Source organism: Crinia signifera, chromosome 4, assembly GCF_055691185.1.
Source record: "Crinia signifera chromosome 4, ASM5569118v1, whole genome shotgun sequence".
Taxonomy (NCBI): Eukaryota; Metazoa; Chordata; class Amphibia; order Anura; family Myobatrachidae; genus Crinia; species Crinia signifera.
The window spans coordinates 42,787,006-42,812,295 of record NC_139220.1 but is presented as its reverse complement, the minus strand read 5'-3'; the positions used below and the strand labels follow the sequence as shown (position 1 = coordinate 42,812,295).

Sequence of the window (25,290 nt, the reverse complement as noted above, 5' to 3'; positions counted from 1 at the left end):
GCGGAGTTTGTATATTCTCCCAGTGCTTGCATGGGTTTCCTCAGGGTACTCTCAGTTTCCTTCCATAATCCAAAAATATACTGGTAGGTTAATTGGCTCCCAACAGAATTAACCTTAGAATGTCTGTGTCTGTGTGTGTGTGTGTGTGTGTGTGTGTGTGTGTGTATGTGGTAGGGAATATAGATTGTAAGCTCCACTGGGTGACTGATGTCAATGTTCAAATATTCTCTGTAAAGTGCTGCAGAATATGTGTACGCTATATAACTTAATAAATTATGTAGCATTATTTGTATGGTTTCCTTCACTATGTTATAATCCTGTAGTTCTATAATCAGGTGTTGTCTTAATGCTTTGTATATGACACTGCTGTGCCGTCTGCAGTAGATTCATTTTATCCAGACAGCGTCTTTGTGTTCAAAGAGGTCAGTGACTAAACCCGCTCTGCCGGGGTAAATAACGACATGCCTAAAAAGTACAGAAATGAGCTAGAAAAATATAATCCATAAAAATATTAAGCAAAGTTGCTGTAGGACCTGTAGAAGCATATCTCTTTTTTTATTAATACTGTATCTTTCTCTTGCTTGTTTCTGTAATACGAAGCCATGTATAATCTTGTGATTGTTTTCAGTGTACAACCACGAGGAGGATTCGTTCTATGTACATCATGACATTATCTTACCTGCGTACCCTCTATGCGCCGAGTGGCTGAACTTTGACCCAAGCCCTGAAGAAACTACAGGTAAGTTACATACAGCCCTGAAAAGTGTGGCAAGATCCTCTAAAGGCCCAAACACACTGGGTGACTTTTGTTGTTTGAGCTAAAAAGCTGGACAGTGTGTATGGGGCAGCGATGAGTGCTGATGCGCGCTCCCGTATCATCGCTGGTCAGACCGCTCATCTGCTGGTATTACCAACAGATGAGCGACAGGGTGAATGGCTTGCCATAGCGTCTTGCTATGGAAAGTTGTCCACCCCCTGCGAAAAATCGCTGACAAGGGGGAAAATTGCTCAGTGTGTATGTACTGGGCATTTTTCAGCCCAGCAATTTTTCCTATCATCGCTGTCTATACATGCTGGGCAAAATCGCCCGGTGTGTATGGACCTTTAGACTGAGTATGCTCTGTTCCTCTTTCAAGTGACCCCCCCCCTTGGGGCCAGATGTACTAAGCTTAATAAGTGATAAACCACCAACCAATGAGCTTCTACCTGTCATTTTTCATACATATCCTATGACATGGCAGTTAGGAGCTGGTGGATTAGCATTCTCCATTTTATCACTTTTCAAGCTTAGTACATCTGGCCCTAGGTCTGATACAGAGTTGAACGCAGGTCTGGGCCCGCATACAGATTCCTGATTATTGGATCCTGTTGCTGCAGAAGACTGAACGGGCCTTGCAATCTCGCACTCACTACCCCTCTTCCACTGCCTGATTGACAGGCAGCCTTAGAACAATGGAGAATGCACTGGTGCTGGCACAAATACCATAAAAAGATGTTTAAAACATACCCATGTATCAGAAGGGTTAAAAGCAGGGTTTATTGACATAAAAAAATTGACATAAAAAAAAAAAATTAAATTAAAAAACTAAATTCTTAAAAAAGCATACATAACATGAGATACATATAGGAGATGCGGGGGATTGCCCTTTTCCCCAAAAAAGAGTGTCTCTCACCCTAGTTCGAGTCTGCGGTGGGCTATTGCCGACAATAGCTCGGACCATCTTTTTGCTCTGGTCAGCAATAGCTCACCGCAGCCTCGAACTAGGGTGAGGTACCCTCTCTCTTTTGGGTAAAAGCTCTGATCTGTGTATAAAGTACACACATGTTGGGGTGGTGTTGCTGTGACAGTCTTGTTGTCGTGATTCTGTTGCAATAAACGAAGGCAGCAAAACAAATAGATATATTCATATCACACAGCATTTTTCTATCTATTTATATATTCTATATAATATATTATTCAATATAATATATTCTATTTTTCTTTTTTTATTTTGTCAACTGATCAGAGAACACTCATTTTCTAAAATGCAGCAGACAGTTGACATTGCGACTGTGGTTGCTATGGGTTACAGCACATGTTAGAACTTCTGCAGCTCCCACCGCTTGTCTCCTAAACCTGCAACATCTTAAGGCTCTTTTAGAGCTGCGTTTGGCCTGCATTGCTTGTTACAGGGAAAAAGGGGCAGACTGTATCATTCTTTAATAGGCCTGCTTCCTTGAAGACACAAGAATGGCAGGTGCAATGGTATATGAACAGGCTCATACCAGAGGGTGCCAATTGCCTCTGCCCAAAAATCAGAAGTGAGCTGCCATCGTACTTGGATATGTGTCTGCTGTGCTCCGTCTGCCAGGCCCAGAACTGCAGCTATTCACTTAAGAGCCAACTGGGATAACTATTGTATTAAATCTTTTAATCTAAAGCATCTGTCCCTCTCAGTTCTACGTAACATAAGGGCTTTTTACTTCTTTGTTGCGAACAGTCAGCAAACCATTTAATACACAATAGTCCTTACTTGACTTATTAGCTGTTTGCTGACTTCATAATAAGCCCCAGAAGGAGAGCTGTAATAGCTGGTAAGTGTTCGTTATTTGCAGTAAAACTTTATATTTCTCCTCTCTGTTCCGATGATTACATGAAATCAGCGTTGGCCCAATCTCCACCTTGGCTGATCTGTGCTTTTTGTTTTATTGATAAATCTCACAATATGGTTCTAATGACTTTAGAGCCGGCTTACTCGGGGGAACCATAGCTTCTACTTTAACAACATCAGATATTTGCAGCCATAATGGATATTTCTACAAACTTTAATGAAAATCTTACACACGTGTTGTACACAAGAGGCGCTGACCCCCCAGCACTCTGCACTGCTATATCTGCGCTGCACGTGGCAAGTGGTACCTCTGATTAAACAGAAGGCCATGAGAACACTGCTGTCCCCGTATACTATTAACACTCCAAACTGCAGGGACTGTTGCTTTAATTCCAGATAATAAGCTGATTAGCGGCAGTCCTACACTTTATGGTGCGTACACACGGTTCGATTCCATTTTCGATTAAATTTCTATTAGATATGGACTATTTGACCTGCTCTGAAGTTTTTTTTACTTCTTTTCGATTTCCACTATTTCCCATTAGATTTGCTATTAGATCAACACTGGCTCCAGGCAGGAGATGGACTTTGAATCGAATGCTGCAGTGAACACATTTGCACTATCTACTATTAGTCTTAGCTGCCATTATGATTTTTCTATTCGATATACACTGTACACTACACGGGAGTGCGCATTGGGATCGAGGGCGGGGTGTTTTAACATCTGCAGCCTTGTATCGCCGGCCACCGCATTCTTAATGACCGCATATTCTCTAACATATGCGGTCATTAACACAAGGGACAGCTCTTGCGATAAGAGCTGTCCCTTGCGATGCGGCGCTGGTGCTGGACTTACTGGTCTGTGACCCGGGAGTCCATCTGCGCATGCACAGAGCGCCAGAGCCTGGGCATGCTGGGAGGGATTCGTGACTGATCCCTCACACAGCGCTGCGGTAAGAAGCCCATAGGCTTCTGCAGGGAATCGCCAGCTTTTGCTGGCGATTCCTTCTGCAGCGCTGCCACTGCGGAGGAGCAATAGAGCATACAGAAATACGGTAAAAACCCGATTAACGGGGTTTTTACCGCATTTCTGTGTTGGAGAATCGCCCCCAAAATCTGTATTGAATGTAGAAAATCAATTTGATGCCCTTCTGTAAGCAAAATCGAAAAATAGTGCATATCTCCTAGAGCAGGCCTGGCCAACCTGTGGCTCTCCAGATGTTGTCAAACTACAAATCCCATTATGCCTTGCCACAGTTTTGCTATAAGGGAGTGTTAACACTGTGGCAAGGCATGCTGGGATTTGTAGTTTCACAACATCTGGAGAGCTACAGGTTGGCCTGCCCTGTCCTAGAGCATACACACAGTGAGAGATACACTATTTTTCTATTAAATTTTGCTTATAGAAGGGCAACAAATGGTTTTCTACATTCGATGCAGATTTGATCCCAATGCACTCTCCGTGTAGTGTAAATCCAATAGAAAAATAGTCCTGGCAACCAAGACTATATGGTGGAAATCTAATAGTAGATAGTACAAATCGAATGTGTTCACTGCAGCATTCGATTCAATGTCCATCTCCTGCCAGGAGCCAGTGTTGATCTAATAGCAAATCAAATAGAAAACAGTGGAAATCGAAAAGAAGTAGAAAAAAATTAAGAGCAGGGCAAATAGTCCATATCTAATAGAAATCGGATCGAAACCGGAATCGAACCTCGTGTCTGCTCTATAAGGCTGGGTGCACGCCCGCCCCCTGAGTACCCTCAATTGCATGCGAGTGGATGTGTACGCTTACACATCCCACTTAAATTGCGACCACACAAGCAAAAAATCATGCTCGCTGACCATCAAATAATTTTTTTCCCCCTTCCATAGATAAGTCAGTCTAGACTGACTTTTATCTTGGCCGGAGACAGTGAAATGCTGGGCTGGCGCTGATGTCATGTGACGTCAGTTGGCCGTCCCAAGCAGGCATTAACAAGCCTGCCTGCGTTCCTCCCTCTGCTTGCCCCCATTCCTCCCACTATGGAGCAGAATCCCCGGCAGGGGGGAAACTCAGCAAGGGCTTTTGCTCAGGTAGTTTGCGCATGCACAGACCCCCACCATTGGCCCGCAACAAGCTGGTCTGAATCACCCCCCTAATTCAGAGACCTACACAACTGTGAATTTGTGTGCAGTAGCCATACAAAAATATGAAAATGCCGCAGCCATTGAGAGTTGTATGGAATGCAATAATAAAGGAAGGTGTGGCTGGAGACCTGGCCCACATGGGCAAGATGTCAACAGTGTCACTGAAAGGGTTAACGCTCTTGCCGAAGCACCATTTTTGAATGGACCAATCAGCAAGGAGCATCCCTGCAGATTGGAGAACTTCCCGGACTGCAGTGTAAGGCTGTCCTCTGCATATTGCTTCGATACGGCATAGAAAGGTTCCAGCATTGGGAGCTGAGACTAGTGTTTTATTAATTTAAATGTACATAAAATAAGCTGTATTTTATAAATATCTATGTTATAAAAGTCAGCCGGTCAGCCATGTGTAAGCGCCTGACCAGAATTAGTGGCCGAATACTCTTATATTAGCCATTTGGCCCAAAACTGCAGCAGGACTCTCAACACATGTTGCATACATTAATAAAACCATGGAATCGGACAATTATTGGTCATGCTGGTAAATAAACTGTGTGCCTGGTTATTGTGCTACAGAAACTTGCCCAATGTGATCTCAATCAGGGCCACCCATAGGGGGGTGCTGTGGGTACAGCATTCCCTGGCCCCGGCCTCTGGAAGGGCATGGGCAGCTCATTGCCTCCGCTGTGCTCCTGTGCAGGTCCCGAAGCACGGGCTTCTTCAATGCAGGACGCCGGCGGCCAATTAAAATGCTGCACCAGTTTATGAGCCAATCAGAGCTCGTGTACCGTTAGCCAATCAGAGTGACTGCCGGTACACAAGCTCTGATTGACTTACCAGCCGGTGCTGCAGTTTAATTGGCCACCGGCGTCCTGCATTGAAGAAACCTGTGCTTCGGGACCTGCTGCATTCAGCAGAAGGGGATGTGGGACTCTGAGTCAGGCGGTAAGTGAAGGGAGGGGAGATGAGGGGGGGGGGGGCCCGGCCTGGAAATCAGCCCCGGGTCCCCAAAATTCTTAGTGGCAGCCCTGATCGCAATGTATTTTATGGCTTAATCTCATTCAGTCTAAGCTACATACAGTAAATGTGTGGCTAGATTGGACTGTGACTCTGTTGTCAGGACCGGCGTCCGTGCCAGCTTTAGCTTGTAATGCTGCTGTGAATTTAAGGCTAAAATGACTACAAATGTCTGATTGCTGCGTGGTATAGACAACATTGTGTTTCAATAGGTTTACACACCTTTCATATCCTCCAGCTATTTGTGCTCATCTGATCTGGTGACTTGTATTTCACCAGGAAACTACGTAGCCGTGGGGAACATGACCCCCGTCATCGATGTCTGGGATATAGATCTGGTGGACTGTCTAGAGCCTGTCTTTTCCCTTGGAAGCAAGAAAATAAAAAAGAAAAAAAAGAAAGGAAAAAAGGTAATTTTGTGGATGTGTAGTTTTTTTTGCAATATAACCCATTGAGGGCCAGTTACAGCTTGTGGTTAATGGAATTGGACAGCAGAATTGATGATAAATGCCAATGCTGTTACTACACTTGATGAGGAACAGATTGTGGACAAATGTTAGGACTGTTCAGCGGTGCTGGGTAATTTGTGTTACTGGAGTTTTATAGACTTGTGTGTTGTGTAGGGAAATGTAACAGCGCGGGCTGCTCCTGAGACACCTCTGTCTGACATCTTGGAAAATACAGATTTATGTGAATCTGACAGTGTTCTGTTTTGTTAGACAAAAGCATTATGTTGGCACAGCATTTTATATCTATATAGATTAGTACAAAATGTATGCCTGTATTTATCTGACATATAGTGCATCTGTTGCCCACATATTGTCATGGCAATGCAGCCTTATCCATTCCCTACACACCAGAGACATCACTGTGGATGCAGCCTTATCCATTCCCTACACACCAGAGACATCACTGTGGATGCAGCCTTATCCATTCCCTACACACCAGAGACATCACTGAGGATGCAGCCTTATCCATTCCCTACACACCAGAGACATCACTGAGGATGCAGCCTTATACATTCCCTAAACACCAGACATCACTGAGGACGCAGCCTTATCCATTCCCTACACACCAGAGACATCACTGTGGATGCAGCCTTATCCATTCCCTACACACCAGAGGCATCACTGTGGATGCAGCCTTATCCATTCCCTACACACCAGAGGCATCACTGAGGATGCAGCTTATACATTCCCTACACACCAGAGACATCACTGAGGATGCAGCCTTATCCATTCCCTACACACCAGAGACATCACTGTGGATGCAGCCTTATCCATTCCCTACACACCAGAGACATCACTGTGGATGCAGCCTTATCCATTCCCTACACACCAGAGACATCACTGTGGATACAGCCTTATCCATTCCCTACACACCAGAGACATCACTGTGGATGCAGCCTTATCCATTCCCTACACACCAGAGACATCACTGTGGATGCAGCCTTATCCATTCCCTACACACCAGAGACATCACTGCGGATGCAGCCTTATCCATTCCCTACACACCAGAGACATCACTGATGATGCAGCCATATCCATTCCCTACACACCAGAGACCTCACTGAGGATGCAGCCTTATCCATTCCCTACACACCAGAGACATCACTGAGGATGCAGCCTTATCCATTCCCTACACACCAGAGACATCACTGCGGATGCAGCCGTATCCATTCCCTACACACCAAAGACATCACTGAGGACGCAGCTTATCCATTCCCTACACACCAGAGACATCACTGAGGATGCAGCCTTATCCATTCCCTACACACCATAGACATCACTGAGGATGCAGCCTTATCCATTCCCTACACACCAGAGACATCACTGAGGATGCAGCCTTATCCATTCCCTACACACCGGAGACATCACTGAGGATGCAGCCGTATCCATTCCATACACACCGGAGACATCACTGAGGATGCAGCCTTATCCATTCCCTACACACCGGAGACATCACTGAGGATGCAGCCTTATCCATTCCCTACACACCAGAGACATCACTGAGGATGAAGCCGTATCCATTCCCTACACACCAGAGACATCACTGAGGACGCAGCCTTATCCATTCCCTACACACCAGAGGCATCACTGTGGATGCAGCCTTATCCATTCCCTACACACCAGAGGCATCACAGAGGATTCAGCTTATCAATTCGCTACACACCAGAGACATCACTGATGATGCAGCCGTATCCATTTCCTACACACCGGAGACATCACTGAGGATGCAGCCTTATCCATTCCATACACACCAGAGACATCACTGAGGATGCAGCCTTATCCATACCCTACACACCAGAGACATCACTGAGGATGCAGCCTTATCCATTCCCTACACACCAGAGACCTCACTGAGGATGCAGCCTTATCCATTCCCTACACACCAGAGACATCACTGAGGACGCAGCCTTATCCATTCCCTACACACCAGAGGCATCACTGTGGATGCAGCCTTATCCATTCCCTACACACCAGAGGCATCACAGAGGATTCAGCTTATCAATTCGCTACACACCAGAGACATCACTGATGATGCAGCCGTATCCATTTCCTACACACCGGAGACATCACTGAGGATGCAGCCTTATCCATTCCATACACACCAGAGACATCACTGAGGATGCAGCCTTATCCATACCCTACACACCAGAGACATCACTGAGGATGCAGCCTTATCCATTCCCTACACACCAGAGACATCACTGAGGATGCAGCCTTATCCATTCCCTACACACCAGAGACATCACTGTGGATGCAGCTTATCCATTCCCTACACACCAGAGGCATCACTGAGGATGCAGCCTTATCCATTCCCTACACACCAGAGACATCACTGTGGATGCAGCCTTATCCATTCCCTACACACCAGAGACATCACTGAGGATGCAGCTTATACATTCCCTACACACCAGAGACATCACTGAGGATGCAGCCTTATCCATTCCCTACACACCAGAGACATCACTGAGGATGCAGCTTATACATTCCCTTCACACCAGAGACATCACTGAGGATGCAGCCTTATCCATTCCCTACACACCAGAGACATCACTGAGGATGCAGCCTTATCCATTCCCTACACACCAGAGACATCACTGAGGATGCAGCCTTATCCATTCCCTACACACCAGAGACATCACTGAGGATGCAGCCTTATCCATTCCCTACACACCAGAGACATCACTGTGGATGCAGCCGAAACCATTCCCTACACACCAGAGACATCACTGAGGATGCAGCCGTATCCATTCCCTACACACCATAGACATCATTGAGGGTGCAGCCTTATCCATTCCCTACACACCAGATACATCACTGAGGATGCAGCCGTATCCATTCCCTACACACCAGAGACATCACTGTGGATGCAGCTTATACATTCCCTACACACCAGAGACATCACTGTGGATGCAGCCTTATCCATTCCCTACACACCAGAGACATCACTGTGGATGCAGCCTTATCCATTCCCTACACACCAGAGACATCACTGAGGATGCAGCCTTATCCATTCCCTACACACCAGAGACATCACTGAGGACGCAGCCTTATCCATTCCCTACACACCAGAGACATCACTGAGGATGCAGCCGAAACCATTCCCTACACACCAGAGACATCACTGAGGATGCAGCCGTATCCATTCCCTACACACCATAGACCTCATTGAGGGTGCAGCTTTATCCATTCCCTACACACCAGATACATCACTGAGGATGCAGCCGTATCCATTCCCTACACACCAGAGACATCACTGTGGATGCAGCTTATACATTCCCTACACACCAGAGACATCACTGAGGACGCAGCCTTATCCATTCCCTACACACCAGAGACATCACTGAGGATGCAGCCGTATCCATTCCCTACACACCAGAGACATCACTGTGGATGCAGCTTATACATTCCCTACACACCAGAGACATCACTGTGGATGCAGCCTTATCCATTCCCTACACACCAGAGACATCACTGAGGATGCAGCCTTATCCATTCCCTACACACCAGAGACATCACTGAGGATGCAGCCGTATCCATTCCCTACACACCATAGACATCACTGAGGATGCAGCCGTATCCATTCCCTACACACCAGAGACATCACTGAGGATGCAGCCGTATCCATTCCCTACACACCATAGACATCACTGAGGATGCAGCCTTATCCATTCCCTAAACACCAGAGACATCACTGAGGATGCAGCCGTATCCATTCCCTACACACCAGAGACATCACTGTGGATGCAGCTTATACATTCCCTACACACCAGAGACATCACTGTGGATGCAGCCTTATCCATTCCCTACACACCAGAGACATCACTGAGGACGCAGCCTTATCCATTCCCTACACACCAGAGACATCACTGAGGACGCAGCCTTATCCATTCCCTACACACCAGAGACATCACTGAGGATGCAGCCGAAACCATTCCCTACACACCAGAGACATCACTGAGGATGCAGCCGTATCCATTCCCTACACACCATAGACATCATTGAGGGTGCAGCCTTATCCATTCCCTACACACCAGATACATCACTGAGGATGCAGCCTTATCCATTCCCTACACACCATAGACATCACTGAGGATGCAGCCTTATCCATTCCCTACACACCAGAGACATCACTGAGGATGAAGCCTTATCCATTCCCTACACACCAGAGACTTCACTGAGGATGCAGGGCCAGATGCACTAAATTTCAAAAGTGATCAAATGGAGAGTGATAAGCAACCAATCAGTTCCTGCCTGATTATTTTTAAACACAGTCTGTGGCATGGCAGGTAGGAGCTGATTGGATGGCTGTTTATCACTCTCCATTTTATAACTTATCCATTCCATACACACCAGTTATGTTTTCTTCCTTTTATTGCTGTGTGACAATTGGAGAGTACTTCTCTTTAGATAGATACTGACTTTCTCAGATACAGTACTGGGTATTGACTTGCTGGTAAAACCTCAGCACCGGCCCGATATAAAACACTTTCATGCTTATTTCTACAGGGCGCCTCTTCAGAGGAAACTCACGAAGGTCATTCTGACGCGGTACTTGATCTTGCCTGGAATAAGCAAATTCGGTAAATGATTCAGAACTTCGTCACTTTTTTTTTTTAAATTTATTATTTTTGTAGTTTCTTTATCCAGCACTGGACTACCACCTACATGTAAGGCTAAAACATTTATAGTGCTTCTGTAATTCAGAATCCGCAAATCCAATTATGTTGTCCAACTATAAATGTAAACTGGACCAATCCCATAACCCAGTTATACCATCATAGCTGCATATATTCAGCGACAAATTATACAAAAGGTGAAAAAGCAAAAAACACTCGTTCTACTTCTTTGGTTGTTCACTCATAATCATAAGGTTTTCACCATCAGTAATTCAACTGCAGTGGGCTTCATTTCATTGGCTGTAGAGATCATCTTCTCGTTCCTCATGTTTGGTGTTTCTCCTCCCACCTAACTACAAGGTGACCTATGCCTTGGGGCCAGATGCACTAAGATTCAAAAGTGATAAAACGGAGAGAGATAAACAGCCAGCCAATCAGCTCCTGCCTGACATGTAACATACTGTGTTTGAAAAATGTCAGGCAGGAGCTGATTGGCTGGCTGTTTATCACTCTCCATTTTATCACTTTTGAAGCTTAGTGCATCTGCATATGTAAAGTGTTTTTTTTATAATTACTTGTGTGTGTTTCATGAGAATCTGCTGAAGCCGTGTTTAAATTATTCTGTATGACATGGGGGCTATTGGGTTAAAATACTATGCAAATTGTGAGATTATTAGAACGCATTGAGGACATGTACCATTCTAACTAATTGGTTAAACAAAGATGTTTTATTCATTTTATTCACATTCACAGTATGGATTATTCGATAAACATGGTCATTTGGTCTTTCAATTCAGAAATGTAAAAATAGTCCAGAATTTACAGCAGAGTTTCCCAAACTCCAACGTTACAGTTCAGGTTTCAAGGATAACTTTGCTAGAGCAAAGGTGATTTTTTTTTTTAAGTGCTTCAGTCAATTTGATTTGACATCTGGACTCGAGCACGGATATCCTTAAAACCTGGACTGCAATGGCAGAGTATGGGAAAATCTGATTTACAGCAATTGTTGTCAGCCCTACGACACAATTATCCCCAACGGGTCACGTTTTGTGGATCTCTGTCTGTGGAAAAAGGTGGGATAATAACAGACCCAGCAAAATATGACCTGTTGTTGGTGCTTAATGGCTGGAGCTGGCAGCCCCTGGTATACAGGGGAGGTTGGCAATCTGTACGCCCCTCCTCCAGCAGTTGTGGAATCCCAGCATGCACTGTTCTTGCTATCAATATTATAGGTTAACAAGACTTGCTTTTTTTTTTTCTCTTTTTTTCCCCCCCTTTCTTTTCCTCTCTTCTCTCTCTCCCTCTTTTCCTTTTCTCCCTATTTGGGACAATAATGTTTGATGCTCCAGAAGATGTAAGGAGCTGGCTTTAAATATCAATCAAGGCACTCTATTTGATGGTGGGCCTGCTATACTTAATAGCAAATGTATGCACTTTTTTGAGGGTAAAACTCCATGTAATATTTTTTTTTCTTATTTTTTTATTCTTTGCCCTTATGTGATAAAGAACGAATATTGTACGTTGATACGTTGAATTTTTCTGTTTTTTTGTATATGAAGAAAATTTATAAATAAAGATTTAAAAAAAAAAAAAAACCAAGACTTGCTGGTACCACAGCTAAAGGGAACGATAAGCTATAAGCCAGTCTGAAGTACAGCAGTTGGAAATCTGTGTTCCATTCCTTGGCTCACACTGAAAGCATTTTAATAACGCAGACTGATGAATTGTCAGAGACGTGTTTTCTCTGCAGTCCATTAGAAAACCATTATTGCCTGTTGCTTGTACTTTTTTTAAAGATCAAAACATGTTTTAGTTCCATTGCTAATGACAAAAGTCTGTGTGATTCATTTTTCCTTCAATCTAGGAAATGTTTACGTTTAACTTGCTTACATTACAGCATAAAAGCTACGGTCTGTTTTTTTAAATCATTTTAAATAATTTTAAAAGTACAAATGATGCATTTGCGTTCTACACATAATGAAAGGACGAGCTCTTTACTCGGTCCCAAACTGGCATCTTTGTTCTCTTAATCTCTCATTCCTTTCACAGCGTGCCCCTGGTTTTATGGTCTTGGATTTCTCATTTAGTGTCCAGATGCCTTTATGGTGCCCTGCTTCTCCTGCATTGGGTCGACCACTGAAGGTCCACATGCATCAAGGTCGACATGGGGTTATGTCGTTGGGGTCTTTAGGTCGACACATGCATTATGTCAACAGTCAAAGGGGTTTTTCACTTTTTTATCCTGAATGTGGACACAGTCAGCATGCGCCCGCTATGCTTTGGGCACGGTGTCTAGCTACGCTCTGCACATTAGTTTATTCTCCCCCCACTCCCTAATGGATGGTAGGGCATGAAATACCGCCTGTCAGTACATGTTGGCACATGTTTCACAAAACGTGAAAAACACCATGTAGACCTTTTTGACTGTTGACCTAATGCATGTGTCGACATAATGACCCCTTCAACCTAACCCCATTGCGACCTTCAGGTGTGGCGCTTTACAGTGGTCGACTCAATGCTTCTTGATCTTCCTATTGTCGACCTAATGACCATATAACCTGGCAACTATTCCACCGTGCTAGGCTGTTACGTTATATTAGATAACCACTGTCTTGTTTTCCTCCCTCCTGCAGTAATGTCCTGGCCAGCGCATCAGCAGATAATACAGTCCTTCTGTGGGATTTGTCTGTGGGGAAACCAGCTGCCAGCCTCACCATGCACACAGACAAGGTACTGGAGACTCTCATACACCGCTAATGTGATCTCTAGTCTTTTGTGTATTAGGGACCACAGGGCTTCAGTATCGTCGCGCAATGAAATCTGAAAGTGCACTAATTTACAAACTGACAGTTTAGCATAATACACCACTGCCCTCCCTATTAAATGGGGAAATGGTGTGAGAAGGGCCTTGCTTGTAAGAGCTTCCATTCTAGTTGGTATATGGGCAGACCTGAATAAGAAGGGGAGGATACTCTATATATACACACACTCACACACACACTGGAATTGTAGGGGATCAAATGTTGTCAAGAAACCATTTCCGGGAGAGTATTTACAATACATTAACACACAATGGGGTAAATTCAGGTAGCGATGAGCCCCTTCGCTGTGTTCACAAGTCTGGGGTGTGACTGGGCTGCTCATTGGATTGAAGTCTTTTATTTTTAGATTAAGTACAGTGCACAGGTTGGGCGTAAACAGGAGACTTTCTATAGGCCCATACACACTAGACTGTGGGGGCTTGCAATGTGCCGCTGCTATTTCCGACGTGGGAAATAGCGGCGGCTCCCTATTCAATGCTGTCATTACTGACAGCATTGATGCGGGATCACGGCAGAACGGGCCCTACTTCAGACGCTGTCGGGCCCATTCTGCTGACAATCAATGGCCGTTTTCGCTGCCACGCCCACTTTGTGCCCATCGGCAGGCGGGACATTGAATCCCGTCTGTCGTTATGCGGTCGATCTGACTGCAAATGGTCCTGGATCACTGCTGTCGGTGGGCATCGACAGCCGTGATCACACATTGCATACCCACCTATATTGGTCATAATATCGCTCAGAAAGGGCTTTCTGAGCGATATTGTGAACAATATTGTCTAGTGTGTCTGTTGTACATTGTTAACGTCACGCGCTCCCTCGTTGAAACATGTTCGGATGAGGGAGACCTTGTTAACGATGGTTGTATGATCGTCGCCCCCCCCCCCCCCTGCTGTCGGACCCCTTGCGTATGGCATCAGCAAGTGTGTACGCACTTGCCGATGCCTACTCCCCGCCAATATCGGCGTTGGCGGGAATCTTCTAGCATGTATGGGCCTTATGCCTGACCCATGGAAGATTAGCAATCTGCATAAAGGATGCAATTTGAATTTCACTTTCTAATTTCACTTTACAAGAAGGACAAAAATTTTATCAACTTCATAATTTGTATAAATGTCCTCCTACTTGTCCCTGTGCTATTGTATTATTGTTACCGTGTTCTGTATCGGCAGTCTTAAATGGTTAGTACTTAATCTGTTATGTAAATTAGGGAATGTGAGTTTTTTTCTTTTTTTCAATAGTTCTGATTAATTCATATTTGATATTCTCTCCACAAGGTCCAGACATTACAGTTCCACCCATTTGAGCCACAGACCCTTATATCTGGGTCGTATGACAAGTAAGTGCACTTTTTTGTCTGTGCGTCTAGTGAAATGTATAACTCCATAGCACCGAGTAGGCTTTAATATGCATGTAAAATTATACAATAAGCGGTACTTGTTTCCTAGCACGGTGCCAGCGATTTTAATTGCATTGATCGGGACCTAAAAAATCACGTCCATTGCATCGCATGCAACCAAATCGCATGCGATGCGATCGACGCAATTTTTACATTGGAATCAATGTAAAATGGTCCCTGAGACCCAATTTTACATTGGGCCCAATGTAAAATACACCCTAGACCCCAATTTTTATTGCATACCCCCCCCCCCCGTATGGGTCAAATGTCCCCCCCCCCCCCATTGTTAACGCCACCCCACTATTGACGCCAACCCGAAGCGTGGCGAGCGGCGGCGGTACGCGTCCTCCGACCTTTTCACACCCCCACTATCCACATCGGCGTGGAGTTGATTTTACCGAGCCCTAAGCGTGCCGAGCGCACGCGCATTACTTCACAGGTATTATGCGTCCCGCGCGGGGCTCGCTGCGCTCGCCACACTTCGGGCTCGGTGGCTCGCTGCGCTCCCCACACTTTCTAAAATTAACTCCACGCCGACGTGGATAGTGGGGGTATGAAAAGGTCGGAGGACGCGTACTATTGGCGTCAATAGTGGGGTGGCGTTAACAATGGGGGGCCATTTCACATACAAATTACCCATAAGGGTGGGTATAAAAAATCTGGTCCATTGGGCCATTTAACATTGTTCCTTATGTAAAATCACGTAGATCGCATCGCATGCCATTATAATGGCATGCGATGGACGCGATCAACACGATTTTCTCATTGCCGGCAATAAAGGATCAAAATTTACAGAAAATCGCGTACATCGCATACCTTAAGTTAAGGTATGCGATGACTAGAGACAGGATTATATGCATTTGCATATTTGCATATGCATTCGCATATTTTGCCCATTCTCATTTGTTATTGCATATTTTACCTAAAATCTAGTGATGGCGCATATTTTAGGACCCACCACCTTTTCACCCACGAAGCACAGCACTGATTTGCCCTCCTGCTGGCCAGGTAGTGGTAGAGTGTGCAGGCCGGGCCAATATGTGCGCAGTGTGGGGGACATTGCTCTAGGCTGCCAATCTATTTTAATAAAAGTAAGTCGGGGAGGGTTTTGCCACAAAACTCCTAAACCTTTGTCTGCCCCTGGCCTGGAACTTTGCGCCAAGAGAGAGACTTCTGCAGCAGAGGAGGTGGGCGGAAGGATTTTGACATCACGCGGCGCGGAGGAAACTCCGGGTCACAGTGAGTATGCGGCGCAGGGAGAAAGCCTTCCACTGCGCCCCTTTCACATGCTATGCTGACATTTGATCCATCTGTGCTGGAGATGAGGGTCTGTGTAGTTGATAACAGAAGAGCCTAGGACGCTGCAGTCTGCTGTAGCAGCCAGGAAGGAAAAAAATCCTGTGTACAGCACTAAACATCTGCAGGTGCTGTGGGAGTATTTTTTAGGTTTATTTGCAACTAATAGGATGCTGATTTTTGAATAAATAAGTTAAAAATTACTTTTTTTTAATTATTTAATGTAGCATATTTTGACACTTTTCATGTATATTTTAAGTATTTTGTATGCATATTTGCATGCATATTTCAAGCTTTTTATATTGCATATAATCCTGTCACTAGCGATGACCCACGACGGGCGCCGTGCTAGGAAACAAGTACCCAATAAGCTTTTTGCTCCTCAATATGCAGCCCCAAAAACAAATCCTTCTGGACATCCCTAAGAGGTGGCACATGCATCCAGTAGTGACAAAGCAGGGGTAGTAACATTTGGGATGCCCTACCACCTTATCTTCCATGATCTATCAATGGATGTAATTGATCACTATATGAGATTTCCTCTGTTCCCCATTCAGCCATAACTCTCATGGACATCTGTGTTCTCATTGCCCTAATAACACGAACAGCAGCTTGGGTTCATGGCAAGAATTGGATAGCATGTTGGGTGTGTCAGAGTTCAAAGGTGAAGAAAGCAGAGCGATTTTGCAGCTTCCAGAGGTTGCTCATACAAGGGGTTTGCAATAAGTTTCCATATACACAAAAAGTATTTTATTTACAAACAAAGGGTTCCGCAGTGCCCAATAACAGAGTGCATAAACAAATATGCAAAATAAGACTGCAGTCTTAAGGTGCCCATACACAGTGAGATGCGCGACCCCGCGCACATCCAATCGCACAGTTCAAAAAGTATGTTCTGCACATACTTTTTGAACTAGGTACTGATTTGCATGCGATCTAGACCAAAACGCATTCAATGATCGCAAAGTGTATGGGCACCTTTACAGTTCCAGACAATATAGAGAACAAGTACAATATAGAGAACAAGTACAGAGCATATAAACTTGGCTGAATCAACAAATGACACTGAAATAAGTTTCAAGGTAGCAGAAGTCCAAGGGATTTTATGCCATAAAAAGAAGTATAGAGTAGAAGAGTTTAAAAGTAGGAGAAGCACATGAGGGAAGAGGGTCCTGCTCAGGAAAGCTTACATTCTTAAGGGAAGGGGCAGGCAAACTGGTGACACTGTTGGGGTAGACAGTGTAGAACAGAGGGTTAGGATGACAATTGGCTGGGTTTAGTGAAGAAGTGGGTCTTGAGAGCTATTTTGTAGATAGGTGGAGAGTCTCATAGGTAGACCATTCCAGAGAAAAGGAGCAGCACATGAAAAATCTTGGAAGTAGGAGTGGGAGAAGGTAATCTGTATGCAGGAGAGGCAGCATGCATTAACGGAGCACAGAGGAAGGGTGACCAGTGTATAGAGAAATTAGGTCAAATATGTATATGAGAGGAATGGGTGAGTAAGGGAATGTGAGAAGCTTGAATTGGATTCTGGAAGCGAAGGGGAGCCAGTGAAGGGCTTGTAAAAAGGTAGGTAGACATAGTACGTTTGGAGAGGAACATAAGCCTGGCAGCAGCGTTGAGTATAGATTGTAGTGGAGTGAGGTGGTTTGTAGGGATGCCAGATAGAAGATTACAGTAGTTCAGTCTGAAGATAACCAAAAAGTGGACATGTTTCTTAGTATCATTCTTGGTGAGAAAGGGTCTAATCCTTTTTGAGATGAAAATGGCAGGTTTGTGAGAAGAGCTGAATGTGTGGTTTGGAGGAGAGAGGAGTCCATGATTACTCAATAAGAGCGCACTTGGGGGCTAGAGGAGATAGTTGTGCCATCAACAGTGAGATTGTTAGAAGTGAGGTTTAGTTTAAGAAAGGGCTTGGACATCAAAGAAGAGATCGCAGAGAGACCGTAGAAGATACAACTGAAGAGTGGGGCGAAAGGTGGATTTGAGTGTCATCAGCATAGAACTGATATTGGGAGTCAAAATATCTATTGAGCTTAACTGAAGAGGATGTATAGAGAGTAGAGAGTATAAGAGGACCAAGAACAGAACCTTGGGGACATACAGTATACGATTAGGGGAAGTGAGGGTGAGGTTGAGTCACATGAGGAGACAAAGAAGGAAGGGTCAGAGCGATAGGAGGCCAGGATAGGACGGCTGTATCACGTAGACCAAGGGAGTGAAGGATCTGCAGAAGGAGAGGCTGCCCTTCTGCTTAACATGAGGTTTCTGTCCTCCCTGAGCTTGCCTTTGGACACCTGCATTACGGTTTGATGGGTGCACGGCCCCAGTGTCAAAAGCAGCAGAGGTCAAGGAGAATAAGCAGAGAGTAGTGGCCATTGGATTTAGCAGCAAGAAGGTCATTGCAGACTTTGTGTGGGTAATATCAGTAGAGTGTAGAAGACTGAACCTAGACTGCAATGAGTCTATTCAAAGTTACACAAGCTTAAACTATTTGATGAATCACTTGGATCCACCACTGTCCTGGACTTTTGGGTACGTGCATTGTAGTGATTAAGAAGGGCACCATGAGCCCCAGAGTTTGGATGGTGCCTGGAAATGGCTTCCAGCACTTGACAGGTATTGTATGTCGTATCAGTCTGTAGTGACGGTGCGGTGCTGCACAAGGGGTGTGGTAGCTACATGACCTGTCTTGGCCACTTAAACGCCCTCCATTTACGTGGCCACCTCCAACTGGGGTTGGCGGTTGGATCTCGTGGTCAAAACTGTCACCAATGCCTCCTCCTCCTGCTCTCAAATCATTGCAGCCGCCAAGTAAGTCCCTGGCGATTAGTGGTGACCAGTGGAAAAATCATTCGATGTGAGTGTCGTACGATTGGATTTTTACATATTCGCTAAGCTGCGAAGACTTCGCTAGCTGTACTCATATATTCGCACTGCAAGCACATTAATTCGGGGGGACACTGTCAGCCCTGCTCTACATAGCAGAGCATAGATAGCATGCAATATTCACAGTGCAGGGAAAGCCACATTGATGGGAGCAGTGGTGTGCTGCAGGGTCACGCCTCTTCTCAGTTCGCACCACCTCCTTTTCAAGACCCGATTTAATGCACAAGAATTGGAATTATGCAGATATGTCCATAGAGATTTATGGTCGAAAGTAAAATCTATTATTTTTTTTACTGATAAGTTGCGTACTCTAAATGAAATCTGTAAAATGTCGCCTTTGGTGTTTTAGGGAAGCTTTCAATAAATACAATGAGTAACTGCTCACCTTTTGAGAGTGCTGTTTTAGAATGGGTCTGTAGTCTTTTAGTATTAGAGTACTTTCCTCCTAGCAAGCTGTCAAAAGTGAACTTTCTAAATGTTCTACTTAATGCTTTGTTGTGACATTTCTCTCAATGATAACCAAAGGCAAAATCACCATCAATACACAAAATGCAACAGAAATTGTCTGTACCATCTGTTAATTGAGCCGGACAGACCTTCAATCCCGTGTTGCATCCTGAATTTTCTTTTTGCCACGTGCTTTGACAATGTGAACTGGAGTACACCTGGGACGCCGTCTAGCTCTGCGACAGATGGCTTGCGGTGGTGTTTTTAGAACATTTATCTAATCCCGCTCAACCCTTGGTGAAATCTGAATTGTATTCTATGATGAGAAAAGTAATAAATCAGGTTCTATGAGGTCCCCAACGCATAGAATTTGAAGGCATCTTACCAGAAATACATCGTCGGTCAATGTGTGAACGCAGATTCTTGTCTAAACTCACATATTTGAAGAGTTACAATTTGTGTCCGAGTATTTTATTTATTCTAGAATTTCTTAGTGATTAGAAGAAAACCACACTTTTTTTTTTTGTGAGAATGGTATTCATTTTTGTGGCATACTTTTGCTATTTAACATGGAGTTTTTTTTATTTTTTGTTTTGTTTTAGGTCAGTGATCTTATATGACTGCAGAAGCCCTCAGCAAAATCATAGAACGTGGAGATTCAGTGGACAGGTGGAGAGAGTCACATGGAATCATTTTAGTCCCAGAAACTTTTTAGTAAGTTTTTTTTTTTTTTTATATATATATAAAAAAAAAGTTTAGTTTATTTTGCGGCCATACTTACCTTTTTCTAAAAAGTTCAATGACACAGATACACTAGGTAGTAGGATGTTCACTGGTGCACATGATGTATGTTTCTTGTGAATTAAAAATATATAGATATATCAGGGTTGCCGACCCTCCCGTATTTAGCGGGAGTATCCCGCTTTTTGATCCTTTCTCCCGGTCTCCCGGGAATATGTTGGATCCTTGCGGCTTTTTAGCCTGCCTAGCAAAAAACAGTGACTGCGCATGCGCAAGTCATAAAGTGAAGGGGCTGAGCCAGAGCAGCATATGGAGCGGCATGAGCAGCAGAGGGAGCGGCACAAGCAGCAGAATGCAGAGCCACAGATGAGATGGCGAGCTAGCGGGGCTGCTTCGGTGCTTCCCTCCTGCTTTTCTCCCTCTGCTCCTGCTTTTTTCTTTAATACTTAATAGGGTTCCTTGTAGTGCTATGGTACTCTTTTAAATGTAATTTGGATAGTTCCGCCCATGTCCCTTACAGTAAATGGGGCAGGGTCATGGGAGGAGCTATCCAAGCTGCCCTCTCCCACAAAGGAAAGCTGAGGAGTCGGCAACTAGGAGATATATTCGCATATAGATACTGTTCTTCTGTGAGTATGAGCTTTGTTACAATATAGGTACAAATAAGGACATTTATAACTAAAGGCTCATACACAGGGGGCGATTTGGCCTAGACTGCACACTGAGCGATGTAGAGTAGGGAAATCACCATTGAGCTTCCCGGTGGATAGATCGCCCCCCCCCCCCCCCCCCCCCCCATACACGTAGCGTTGTGTGTATGGGCTGGCTGTGCTAATCAGTGTTCTCTGGTTAGAACACTGGCAATTTGACTAGATCTTGACTTCATGTAGTCAAGATCTGAGTCAGCGATGGCAACTCGTGGGACCATGCCTCGCATTCGCAATGGGTTATGCAAACCCATTGCGATCTAGACCGTAAACTTGGTGCTATGTTTGGATGTGGGTGAATTTTGAGTCACAAGACACATGTAAATAGTCTGCTTTTACTGCAGAGTTTTTCTTCCAGCTCAAAATGTTCCCCACGCTTTACCGGTAGAGTGAAAAAGCTTGCCTACTGTCAGATCACTTCCTTAGGGAACGGTACATCTTCTATCCATATAAAGTTACATACAGATGTATCCAGACCATCTGCTTTCATTAATTTGATATAGCTGTGTTTTGCTACCTAACCTTTCCATCTAAGTATAACATATTATTTTCTTCTTTAAAATGTAACTATATTTGCTGCACAATGCTCACAGTGGATACGACACAATTGCAAACATTTGTATAATGTGTGACATGCCTACATTTTCTTTCGTAAATGCCCACCCTCTTTTAACCCCCCCCCCCCCCTTTCTCATTGGTTTAGTGCTCCTCCAATCAGGAGCTGGCTTTCATGTACAGTCACCATGTTGTACCTCTACTGCTACTGATAGATTAGAAGGGCTACAACTGAGTTGCAGAGCTCTCAGGTACTGTAGCTACACCTTATCCCTGAGACACTGCTCTGTACAGGAAGGGTTCATATGAGGTACTTCCACCAAAGTACCAATTAAGGCAAGAGAGGGCATTGGGCCAGATTAACCAGCCAATCCGCTCCTAACTGCCATGCTACAGGCTGAGTGAAACATGACTGGAGCTGATTGGCTGGTAGTTTATCACTCTCCATTTTGTCACTTTTTGAAGCTTAGTGCATGTGGCCCAATGAAAGTTGTTTCTTTTAGAATCAATATGGGGTAGATAAAGTAACACGGAGAACTTGCCCATAGCAACCAGTCAGTTTTTTAGTTGTCTTGCATACTCTGTAAAATGATAGTAATAAGCAAATTGTTCTTTTGCACTTTTATATTTCTTAAAGGTGAGATACAACAACACACATTTTTTTCAAGCAGATTTGACCAGATTGAGACAAATATTGCCCTTGTGCCAGATAAGTTTAGTTAACAGTTTTGTCATTGCACCATCATGTGCAGTATTAATTTGCCCACTAGGGGGCACTGTACCATTACAGTCTATGCCACAGGAAGCCTGCAGAATGAGTGCATTCGATCATACTAATATCAAGCAGAGAATGTTCCCTGTATAGAATAGTTTAAAGGATCATTCAGTTTCTGAAAAGTGCCTTTATAAATGAGGGGTCCATGTACTTGGCCTTGGAGATAGATGAAGTACCAGCTAATCAGCTCCTAACTGTCATGTAAAGGCTGTGTTTGAAATCTGACTGGTTGGTACTTTATCTCCGTCCATTTTTTTTTCTCCCAAGGCTTAGTACATAGACCCCTGAATGTCTTACTAGCTATTCCTGAACGTTCCTCTGATGGCAAGCAGTTCTTTGCCAGCAGAAAACCGAAAAACTGTCCCTGAGGATGGGGTATCATTCCCGAAACAAAGGAATACAGGACTCTCTGTTAGGGTGAGATGTACTAAGCCATGTCAATTGATGGAGAGTGATAAACCACCAGCCAATCCGTTCCTACCTATCATTTGTCAAATGGCTTGTGTCATGGCAAATAGGAGCTGATTGGCTGGTGGTTTATCACTCTCCATTTTATCACTTTTAAAGCTTAGTGCATCTGGCCTGTAACCTGATTACATACCTCCCAACTTCTGACCTGTAGAAATAGGGACGAGTGCCCGAAAAGGGGGCGGGGCGTATGCAAATGAGGTTGCGGCTTATGCTAATTAGCCGCGACCTCCTTTTCATACGAGAATAGACGCTGTGCGCATGCGCACAGCGTCTATTCGACTAGATTGGGGGGTCTCCCAACTGCCACCCACCGCAGCGGGACAATGCCTGCGGCGGGTGGGACAGCGGGACAGGACCCGAAAATCGGGACTGTCCCGCTGTAATCGTGACAGTTGGGAGGTATGTGATTACCAGCTTGTGAAGCTCCATCTGTTGTGTTTTGCTGCATATCGGTCACAAGTGATCCCTGGAGGGCATCCCAGCAAGTTTCCCCTCTAACTACTGAGTGCCGGACATTATATTTCTATGTGCATGTTGTGTGTGTGTGTTTATAGATAGAGAGAGAGATACAGTATGTTTGTGTGTGTTTAAAATATGCACAGCTAAATAAGTTTCCCTGCTCCAGTATCACAGACTGTGTGCACTGCCAGTAAATGAGAATTCCACAGAGATTAAGGTTTTAAATTGACCTGAGGCGCAGAGTGATAAATTGATTTGCCTGAGATCATAATCAGCTGCCGCAAGATTCAAGCTGAAATACTAGTTTGGATTTTGTGCCATAGTAAATAAACACAAATAATCTTCACTAAATGTAAAGGCTTCCATATACTAATACGGGGCATCGCATACAGCCTCGCATGCAATACCTTGGCAACTGCCCGCTAGGAAGGTGGCTGGCCCGCATACAATACATCCTAGGCAGTCCTTTTAGATCACGCTGTAGCGTATGCGACCCCCTGCGCACAGGACCAGAATCAGAGGTGAGGCATATATACGATTCTGGATTTTACACCGGATTTCTCGGCCTGATTCGTCAGAATCGGGGGGAAAAAACACAAATTGTTTAATTGTACAGCCAGCTTAAAGATGGCTAATATATCTTCAGTTTTTGTTTTTCTGGCATGCTGTATATGTACCTACGGTATGTTTAATCTGTAATTCTGAAAGCATTGTTCATTATTGTCCAGACTGCAGAGCTTGCTGTAACTTCTAGCTCCACAACAGCTGTATAACCAAGGCTTGCATACATTTTTATATATAGTTGGGTCCTAGCCTGTTGATAACTTTTTCTTATTTTTATTTACAGAGTTATCTAGCACAACAATTGTAGACTAACTTCTGATACTTGTGTTATTATGACTTTAGGCCCATACAAACGGGGTGATTTTTCCTTTATTTCAATGCGATCTGACTAGATCATAATCTAGTGTACCCTGTGTGTACAGACCATAGCGATGGCAATGCATGGTCCTGCGTGTCACCATCACCTGACTAGATTTTGACTTCATGCATCAGTCAAAATCTAGTAATATTACCAGTGTTCTCAGCAGAGAACTCTGGTCAGCACAGATCACAGCACACGACGCTGGTGCATCGCATTTGTGCTGAGCAATCTGTGCTTAAGTACATCGCTCAGCACAGGACTTCCATCGCCCTGTGTCTACAAAGTTTTGTTATGTTTAGTATTAGGGTATGCAGTCCAGCTCCCCCAATATAGTCTGTGTTTAAAACTCAGGGGTAGATGTATGAAGCAGTCATAAGGGAGGAGAAGTGATAAAGTGCCTGGTACTTTATCAATGGCCAATCAGCTCCTAACTGACCCTTTTTAAGCCCAGCCTGTTAACTTAACAGTCAGGAGCTGATTGGCCGGTTATAGAGTACCAGGCACTTTATCACTTCTCCTCCCTTATCACTGCTTCATACATCTTCCCCTCAGAAAAAAACTGCTGCTGCTATTTGACAGTGCTGACCACAGTTTCCATGGTTACAGGTGTTGCCAAGACGCATCAAGCCATAACAACCAATCTATCAAATGCCATTTACCAGTGTATTTCGGAGTCAGGGCATGTTATTAAAGGAAGTTCATTTTTCAAGTACAGTATATGTACTAACTATTCCACCACGTCATAGTGGGATAATAAGTTAAACTGGACATATAACATTTAGTGGAGTTGTCCTCAGAAGGAGAACATATTGTTATGGCATACATACTTTGTATTATTTTATAAATAACACTATTATTAATTTTGTGGCAGTGGCACCCAAACCCGCACCCTTCAAAGAGCCCTATGAGGAAGAGAGCACTTTAGTGCAAGTTCATGTAGTCGTAAA

At 44.4% G+C, this 25,290-nt stretch overlaps 1 protein-coding gene across 1 annotated transcript in view; it reads left to right on the top strand.

Moving 5' to 3' along the window:
• PWP1 (PWP1 homolog, endonuclein) overlaps positions 1-25,290 on the top strand; it is a 70,420-nt gene that overhangs the window by 34,163 nt on the left and 10,967 nt on the right. Inside the window, exons 6-11 of the mRNA XM_083181646.1 lie at positions 629-739; positions 6,015-6,145; positions 10,751-10,824; positions 13,494-13,590; positions 14,957-15,018; positions 20,313-20,424. Coding sequence (XP_083037772.1) covers positions 629-739; positions 6,015-6,145; positions 10,751-10,824; positions 13,494-13,590; positions 14,957-15,018; positions 20,313-20,424 — 587 coding nt within the window. The remainder of the gene's footprint in view (positions 1-628; positions 740-6,014; positions 6,146-10,750; positions 10,825-13,493; positions 13,591-14,956; positions 15,019-20,312; positions 20,425-25,290) is intronic.